At 49.5% G+C, this 9,534-nt stretch overlaps 1 protein-coding gene across 2 annotated transcripts in view; it reads right to left on the bottom strand.

The window, feature by feature from the left end:
- Positions 1–6,162: 6,162 nt before the first annotated feature.
- The window catches only part of DDB1 (damage specific DNA binding protein 1), a 29,279-nt gene continuing 25,907 nt past the window's right edge, over positions 6,163–9,534 (bottom strand). Inside the window, exon 27 of one of the 2 annotated variants that reach the window (XM_027858772.1) lies at positions 6,163–7,142. In XM_027858772.1, coding sequence (XP_027714573.1) covers positions 7,116–7,142 — 27 coding nt within the window. In that variant the 3' untranslated portion in view covers positions 6,163–7,115. Of the gene's footprint in view, positions 7,143–8,796; positions 9,463–9,534 lie in introns of those variants that run through there. The other variant, XM_027858771.1, reaches the window with a different exon arrangement.

Below are 9,534 nucleotides of genomic sequence, written 5' to 3'. Positions count from 1 at the left end.
TCAGGTATTCCCGAGGGACTCTAATGGCTAGAGGGGACCAGACAAATCCAGGAGCCCCCCAGGTGCCCACAGTGTCCAGTGCAGCGGCTAAGACTGGCCGCGGAAACGGGGGCGCAGAAATTGGGGGAGCCCCAGTGCAGAGGAAAGTGCAGCAGGAATCCTGGAACATCGTTAGTTCTCTCACTTCACCGGTTGCTAATAATTCCGACGAGTTTTAGCCTCTGCTTGGACACTTCCAGTGACGGGGAGCTCACTGCCTCACAGATCAGCCTATTCCATTGTTGGGCAAGCACTGATTGGTAGAAAGTTCTGCCTCACACTGAGCTGAAACCTGCCTCTGAAACTTTACAGGAAAGTCAGTTTTAGAGCTAGAAAGGACCTTCGAGGTCATTTACTTTAACCTCCATTTAGAGAGAAAGAAACTGAGGCTCAGACCCTGACAGAGTGGAAAGAGCCCAGGATTAGGAAGTGGGATGGGCTTTAAATTCTGACTCAGCTGCTGACTTTCTGTGTGACTTTGGCTAAGTTATTTAGCCTTTGTGGGGCTCAGTTTCCTCATCTGTAAAACAAGACTGTTGAACTAGATGGTGTCCACGGTGCTTTGTCGCATCAAATGTATGACCTCATGCCCCCTAGGGGCAGCCAGGTGGTGCCGTAGTCAACACAGTGCCAGGCCTGGGGTCAGACAGATTCATCTTCCTGTGTTAAAATTTGGCCTCAGACACTTACTAGCTGTGTGACCCTGGGCAAGTCACTTAACCCTGTTTGCCTCAGTTTCCTCACCTATAAAATGAGTTGGAGAAGGAAACAGCAAACCACTCTAGTATCTTTGCCAAGAAAACCCCAAATGGGGTCATGGAGGGTTGGATGTGGCTGAAACACTAAACCACATGTCCTCTGTGACTGGCTCAAGGTCACACAGTAAGCAGGAGAGCCGCAATTTGAAGACAGATCCTCTGACTCCAAGCCCAGTGTACTGCTTCACTCGCACCCCAATTTTGCTCCTTGAAAGAACACAGTTTACTTCCTTTTTCCATATACCTACCGTCCAATGGGTCTTTTCTCTTTCCCAGGTAAAACCTCGATCATGATCTAACTAGGGCTGGGAAGAACCTCCAAGATCATGGAGTCACAGAACCACAGAACTAGAGTGTTGGAAGGGACATCCTCAGTGGTCATCTGGTCCAAGCCAGGCCCCAAAGGAATTCTCACCATAACACTGGGTGGGCTCCAGCCTAGGCTCAAAGACCACAAGCAGAAAGAACCCACCTCCCAAGGCGGCACTTTGCACTGTTGGACAGCCCTCATCGGTAGGCAGTTTTCCCTCACATCAAGCCTAAATTTGCTTCCATGCAGCTTACACCCATGGCCCATCCTCTGAGATCAAACAGAACAAATCTAATTCCTCTTCTATGGGAAAGCCCTTCAAAGCCAATCATCATGTTCCCTTGAGAGCCTTTTCTCTGGGTTAGACCTGCTCAGTTCTTTTAACCAGTCCTCATGCGCCTCGGACTCCAGGACTTTCTTCGGTAGCCCTCCTCTGGATACTCCCCAGTTTACCACTGTCCTTAAACGATGGTGTCCAGAAGCAAACAAAACACTCTATTTTGAGTAGGATAAAGGCAGAGTACCTGGGTGATATCCTTCCTCAGGGCTGAGTAATGGAAGGAATGATTGCTATTACCTTCAGGGTTCTAAAGATAACCCCATGGTGGCTGCCCTCACAACCCTAATTCAAGAGCCCACTCTGATGTGATTCCCTCTTAACAATCAACCAATAGCTGCAGTCAGTTCTCTAGCAAAGGCATTTATTCACTCAAATGCTATAGTAAGAATAGTTACGAAGCATTTTCCCCAACTTGGGGAGGAATCCTGTCCTCGAAGAGAATTAAGCAGTACATCACTTATTGCTGGGATGCACCTGGCAGGTCACACAGCTACGCTGGTTCCTTACCAGGATGCCGCTGGCTTGGCTGCCCTCCTCAGTGGGAATGCCACATTGTTCTTGCAGCTAGAACTTGGGATCCTTAGCTTGAGATAAGCAGAAGCCTCTTTCTTCCCTTTAAGTCCCTCGGGGATTCAACTCAGCTATCATCATTTCCACACTGACACAAAAGCCCCTCCACCTTGCCTTAGGGTAAGTTGCACCACTAGTCAGTCCTCCTTCCCATAATCAATCCTTGGGTGACTTTATGTAGACGAGTTAGTTGGGACCAAGGGACCAGTCGGGAGCAGTCTGTGCCCCAGAGGCAAGTTCATTGTCTCACTGACCTCCACCTGAGCAACTGAGTTTACCAAGCCTATGAGACTTCCTAGGGTTGGGAAGCTCTATTTGGCTTCTTAAGACCTCCCCTTTAACACCACAATAACTCTGTAGCTCCTCCCGACAATCGGCCTTGGCTGAAGTCTCCAGGGGGCGCCCCTCAGATGCCTCGAAGCTACACCCCACGATGACATTCTCTTCTGGGCTACCACATCACATTGCTGATTCAGCCTGAGCTTGCTATTCACTAACCCCCAAGAACCTTTTCTGAGCCACTGGTATCCATCCGTGCCTCCCCCATCTTAATACTTGCGAAGCTGATTCTTTGTGTCCCAGTGCAAGACTACATTCATCCCTATTGACTTTCATATTACATACAGCTCAATATTCCAGCTTGTCAAGGACCTTTTGGACTTGGTCGTCCAATGTACTAGTGACTGCTCCAGGCTTTGCATCATCTGCACATTTAGTAAGCATGTCATATGTGGCCTGAAACAAGTCATTGGCAGCCAAATGCAGGTCCCTGGAGCGCTCCACTGAAGACCTCAAGCGCATCGAGGTGTACTACTCTTTGAGCCCAGCAAGCATCAAGCTCCAAGCCTAGTTGTATTATCGTCAAATCCATTTCTCCAACCCCTCAATTTAGAGACAAGAAAACTCAGTGCAAAAGGGTTTAACTGACTTGCCATCTCTGCTTCATTCCATCATTCTTTCCATAGCATGGCTTCCTGACTCTTCACCATCCTGGTCACCCATGGTGACCATGGTACCCATCTCCAGATGAACGAAGTTGCTGGTGAAATTTTTTAAATGTACCACCCAAAACTGAGCACAATATTCTACATGTAGTCTGACCAGAGCATCATGTTGGGGCTCCCATATCCCAGTGTTATCTCCCATTGGATTTAGAATGAAAGGATTTAGTTAGGAGATACTTTAATGGATCACCCAGTCTTACAGGGGAGACAGGAATCAGAGACCCAAGAAACAGGAAGTGACTTGTCCAAAGTCCCACAGGTTGTGGGTAGTGGGGCAAATATTTGAATCCTGTCCTTGAACTCCAAATCTGAAGCTGGTCTCAACATACCACTCCGCCCTCTCTCAGTGCAGTCTACCCAATGTCCCAAGTCATTTTTTTTTTTAAACATAAGCTACTTTTAAGCCAAGAAGGCACCATCCCGCACCTGTGTAGCTACTTTTGGATCTAAAAGCTAAACTTGAAGCTTAACATTCTCTTATTTCATCTTGTTATGTTCCAGCCTGAATTTAAAGGAAAGGAAGCCACGTCTAGTAAGTAAACAGGTGAACCCAATTCAAGGAAGAGCAAGAGACAAGCCAAAATGTACTGCCCCTGAAAGTAAAGATCAATGGTATCAACCATGCCCATGCTGCCCTCCCATAACGGTGTCTAACCCAGAGGTCACCAACCCAGGATCACCAAGCATCTGATCCCTTCAAGCCAGCTCCCTGCTCCACTCGGGTGCCCCAACGCATTACGCCATACACACATCCCCTCACAAAGTGTCTCCAGTGGGACTAGATCTCCTCTAAGACAGAGGCGTCAAACGGGCCCCTTTTTGAGAATACAGCCCAAATCACTCAACTTCTGAGTACATCCCCAACAGGATTAAAATGTAACTGGAAAATTTTTAATAAAATAAGTAAAAATACAGTAGAACATAGATGTTAATAGGTGGTTTTCTAAGTCAATATGCAGCCCGCAGTGGCACTTCTGTAAGGTTTGGTGGCCTCCTTTTCTAGATGAGTTTGACACCAGGGCTCAAAGGTCCCTTCCAGTGACAACATTCTATGTTCAAAGGTGTCTTCCGGCTCTGGATTTCCTTGTTCTAAGGCCCCTCCCTGCTCAAACATTCTGTGTGCTAAGATCATTTCCAGCTTTGAACTTCTACGTTCTATATCCAAATATCATGTCTAACTCCAACAGTCTGTGTTCAAAGGAACTTCAGCTTTGCCATTTCATGGAAAGGTCCCTTTCAGGTCTGCCCTGTCTTCCAGGGCAGTGACTTTAAATGTATTTGTGCCCACCCTGAATTGCTCAAACATAAAAGCAACATCACCACATTGCCAGAAGCCATGGCCATTACCCTAATCTATCATGAACCCCACCTTCATTCCTATTTAACCTCCAATCAACCGCTGCTCAAACTCCCTCCACTCCACTCCATATTGCTTTTTCTTGTTCCTATCCCCAAAACTGTCTTTGGGGTCAATCCCAAAACCTGGCTACACTGGATCTGCGCTCTGTCAGTCTTTCCCACCTGCCCTAGATCCAAAAAACTTTTCAGATCATCCCCACCTTCAGCTTTCACTGCCCCAGACCAGACCTCCGTAAACCTTGGCCTTAACATCAAGCCCTACTAAAAACATTCAGGATCCTGAGTGGTTCCCAGGGTCAACCCGGTGCTGTAATAGTCCCCATCTAACCTGAGGAAGATTTTGGAATAGCTGGGACAGTGGTCTGGGTCTGTCTTCTCTAAGCATTTAAGACAGTTCCCACACAGTGGAGCTCCTCCTCTTCCCTGGTAAGCAACACCCTAACCTCCTTTGTATCTGGAAGAACACAAGTTCCATGAGGGCAACATGCACAGGCTGTCCCCATGCCTGGAATGCTTACCTCATCACTTCCCCCTGAGCCTCATTCAAGACCTCGTTCGGCTGCCACGTCCCATGGTAAGCCTTTCTTCCCGATCTGGTAGTGCTTACGTGGTGACTGTTTAAATGAGGCATGTCCAAATAAGACTCTGAGCTCCTTGAGGCCAGGATTTTGTCTGTGCCCTTCTATCCTTAGCATCTATTATGGTGCCTGACCTGCGCTAGATAAGCACACCTTTATAAATACTTGTTCAGTTGAGTAACAGATGCTGAACAGATATTTGTTGAACAGGAATTCTCAATTCCTTAACCTTCCAAATGATCTCTCACATGCAACTACCTCCTGCTTACCACCTCTCCACCCTTCTCCGATTTGTGGGTGAAGAGAACTCAGAGGTTGTCTGCCAGATTGGCCAGATACCTCATGAGGCAGGTGGGGTACATCTCATCATTGAATCCCTCTCCCCCAGACTCCAACTCGGTCTTATTTCCTGCCCAACCTTGGTAACTCATAGACTCACTGCAATGAGAACAGATCCCTAACTAATGTTGGCTGCTAAGAAGGCTGGCTTGCAACCCATCCCAAACAATCATGTGATGACTCAGTTAGTTTCTATTATTTTCCCAAAGGTCAGTTCGTGCAGAGGCCTGGAGTGAGGTTAGCTCATCAGAGGCTTCATGGAAAGGGGCCGTTCCAGCTGGCTATAGCCAAGATCTCCAGGCAGCCCTTCCCCTCAGGAGGAGTGATTAATGGTGCTGGAGGGGGCTTTTCAGAGCAGAACGTCATTTCCCCAAAGGCCGCTGGGGGTGTGATGTGTAATGATGAAACTTAATTCTCAATGACAATTCCCAGGAGCATGGGCCTCAAAGAATGAAAGCGCCAAAAGGCTTCAGGGGCTCCCCGACTTGGAAAGATGAGACAGAAGAGCAGAGAAGGCTAAAGCATGCTACTCTCCAAATGACCCAGCTGGAATAGGGCCCAATCACCTTACTGATGGGGAAACTGAGGCTACCCCGGCCTGCCTCCGAGTACAGTTAGCCAGGAAACAGTGGCTGGGTTAGGCCTAGAAAAGAGCTCTCCTGACTGTTGGCCCAACATTCTGTTTACTACACCACGGGCCACAGCCATGGAGAGGGGCGAGGAAGCCATTCAGACTGAGTCTCAATAATAGAGAAAGAGAACAGAATCTTGGGGATTCTACCACAGGTCCCAAGGTGTGTGACCCAGGAAGTCACCCAGAGGCTCCGCACAGCTGAAGAATACCAAATGCACAGGAACAGACTCATAAGCCTAAAAACCAATTTATTCATTTACAATGGGGTTAGGAGAGGGGAAGAAGGGATAGATCTTTTCAGTGACCCAGATATTTAAGTTCATTACCCAGAACACCCCTTTCTCAATACTTGAGGCAAAAAAAAGAAACCTCAAAAAGCAAAAAACCCAAACCTAGTCATTAAGAGACCACCTATAGAGCAAGGAGTCAGAGCTGAGGACAATGGTTTTCAGGAATGTTCTTCTCCGGCTGTGGTAGAGCCTGGACACCTATCCCTGCTCCACTGGGCCTCACCACTTTAGTCAACAGAGTGCCCCTGTGGACATGAGAGTTTCTCCCTTGGATGGTACTGGATTAATGGTACCAAATTTTCTCTTCAGATCTTCTCATGTGAATAACTTTTTTTCATCGTAGACTTGTTATAATTAACTAGATCATGGATAATATAATGTTTCGCACGTGGGATCATGCGAGTTATAGCTGGAAAGGATCTTAGCCATCATGTAGTCCAATCTCTCTTAGGGATGAAAGTGAGGCCCAGAAAAAAGGGTTTTGTCCAAGGTTACACAGGTATAGTCAGGTCTAATGTCTATATCCGAACGTCTTCCCACACAAAAACGATATTCTTCCACATCACGACCTGGTAAAAAGCCTCGATGGACAGCCCATTTTCTTGAGTGCATTTGGGAGACACCTCTATTTCATCACTAATCCATTTATAAACCACCTTCTAGGGGAGGGTAGCTTCTGCTACTGACCTTGCCCATACTGTACGGATTCTTAGTTTCAACTTCAGAAAGCGACATTTTTTGATTTTGTCCCCAAATTCCTGTTTGGGGCCTACTTGCCGGCCACCTTGCCCTCAATATAATAATGAACCATCCAACCGCTGAAGACAACTTGGACAATCTTGGTCAATCACACGGGCATTCTGTCTTCCAGACCTCAGGTGGACACCTCCCTCGTCAAGACTGGTCCCCAAGACAAGAAGCCTGGTCAAATTCAAACCCAGTCTTTAAACAATCAGTCCTACATCTCAGTTACTGAGGTCAAATGGTGTCTTTAGGAGACTCTGAGAGGCCCCATGAGAGAGAAATCATTTAATTTCCCTAAGTCAGCAACCAGTAGAGAAAAGCTCCAGAGAAGGGGACCCACTGCAGACAGTCTCCGTCCTTCCACTCCTGCTGAAAACCTGCTTGACCTGGGGAATGACTTCTAACTTCTTGATGTTATTGGGGGGAGGCCAATAGTCTTGGGTGGAGTGTGAATGCCCAACCCCAATCTCTCTGCTCTAACCCAGCCTCCTCCCCACATCCTGCCAAAATGACCTTCCCACTCCACAGATGTGATGGTTCCTGGCTTTCTAGGGCTTGCAGAACTCAAGGTCTAGGTTCTTAGCTGGCATTATAGGCCCCCCACAATCCAGTTCAATTTGGTTTAATCTTCTCAGCCTCACTGCACCACTCTCCACGTCCCAACAACAGCATGCTACTTGCCAAGCTGGGAAGATCACCTCCCGGTGGGCTCTACCTCCCCACCCCCAAACAACTGCTTCATGTTGAAAGCCTTCCTCTCTGCTCAAGGCCCAGGTCAGGGGCTGGGTGCCTTTCCGTGCAGCTGCCTGGATGCCTAGTGCCATTGGCTGACAGCAGTCATCCCCTTTCGTGAGGCTCTCAGGGGACGATCTGATCCCTCCTGAAGCAGCGTTATTTGCTACCACCTTCTCTGCCCAGTCTGTCCTCTAGGGGTCCCCAGCCTCCCCCACCAGCCCTTAACTGAACTGCTCTCAGAATGACCAGAGGGCATCCTACTGGGAGAAAGGTGGTTCACTTACACTGCCTCTAAGCTGTCAGGCTTAACACACAGTAGGTAGGCACTTAATGTTCCCTGAATCAAATTAGAGGGCTAAATCCCAGACCCTCATCCCATTCTTGGGCTTCTCAGTCCAAAAGGTATCAACTGCTTACTTGACTTGGCCAGGCTAAGCCAGGAGGCAAATAAAGGGATAACGCAAAGAGTGTGTGGCACCAGGAGGCTAGCAAATCAGCACGTGTTCGTTCTCTAGAGAGCCCAAGGAATCGTCTCACGTCTTTCCTAGGCCTGAGTGTGTGTGGGAGGGTGCTGGGCAGCTGCGGGGTCATTCAGAGTGGACCAGAGGACCACAGGACTTGGGGAAAATCTGCCTCTCAGCTGCCCTCTCCACATTCTGACCACTTGGAAAGAGTCAGTAGAGTCACACATCAGGCAAAGGGAACGTAGGAGAAACAGAGGCAGCGACTGGTGGCTTCCAGAGGAAGCCGCTGTTACTGACATCTGAGTCATCCCGTCCCTGGCAGAGCTATGGAAGCCTTGAGAGGAGAAGCCCACCAGCCCACGGCCCAGGAAGGCCGGTCTGGGCAGCAGGCTGGGCTTGGGAGATGAAAGCAGCGAGAAGCAAAGAAACACTGGGGATTCAGCTCTGGGCCAATCTCCCCAGCTGGGACACCGCCTCAGACGATCAGAGGGGAAGAGGCGTGGAGGCAGGTGAGCCGATGGGACGCCAACAACAGCGACGCTGCCCACGTGGGGTGGGGGAGAAGAGCCTCCAGGAGTTTCACCCCCGGGACCAGGCAGGCAGAGGGGAAGAGAAGCAGAAACAACGGGCTCTTTCCTCTTGGATTCTACTTTATTTGGTAAAACTCAGAAACCAACAACCCGTTAGCTTCCCCCACTCTCTCTGTCCCTGAAGGCAGCAGCTCCACGGCGAGCCCTGGGATCTCTGGCACCCCATGGCCTGGGGGTCCAGGACTGAAGGAGGGAAGCTCTGGGAGGTGGCAGCGGGAGGCTAAGAGGAGGCCTGGCCTCCAAGACAATGAGCCCCGCCCACCCCCAGCCCCAGCAGATCCAAATCCAAAGATCCTAGAGAACAGTGAGTGAGGGAGAGCCACGGACCTTCCCTTCAGCCCAACAGCTACCAAAGAGGTCAATTGGTCAAGACCAAGGCTTGGTGGTCCCTGGCGACAGCTGAAAATCCAGGCATGAGAATGGCGTCACCCCCGGCCCATTTCCAATATCTCTAGTGAGCTGGCTTTAGTTCCCAAGGACCCCGCTGCCACACAGGGCAAAGTGTGGCTCTTGGGGCTGTTGGACAGGCCCCCCCCCCCCCGCTAAAGAAAGAAGGGGGTGGGGGAAGACTCCAGGTGCAAACATGGAGAGAGGTGCTAGGAAGGTTGGACCCTGGCCAACTGGCTAATGGATCCGGGTCAGCTCCTCCACAACCTTGATCAGGTCATCTGCGGTGGCTTCTCGCTTCATACCACTGCCATCATCGTACTGTAACAAGGAAGCCGGGGTTTGGGAAGAGAGTGGTCAAGAAGAGATGAGGCCCCACCCCCTCCCGTGGGG

The sequence above is a fragment of the Vombatus ursinus genome, unplaced genomic scaffold (assembly GCF_900497805.2).
Source record: "Vombatus ursinus unplaced genomic scaffold, bare-nosed wombat genome assembly UNPS02013931.1, whole genome shotgun sequence".
Taxonomy (NCBI): domain Eukaryota; kingdom Metazoa; phylum Chordata; class Mammalia; order Diprotodontia; family Vombatidae; genus Vombatus; species Vombatus ursinus.
This window is presented reverse-complemented; position numbering and strand designations above follow the sequence as displayed.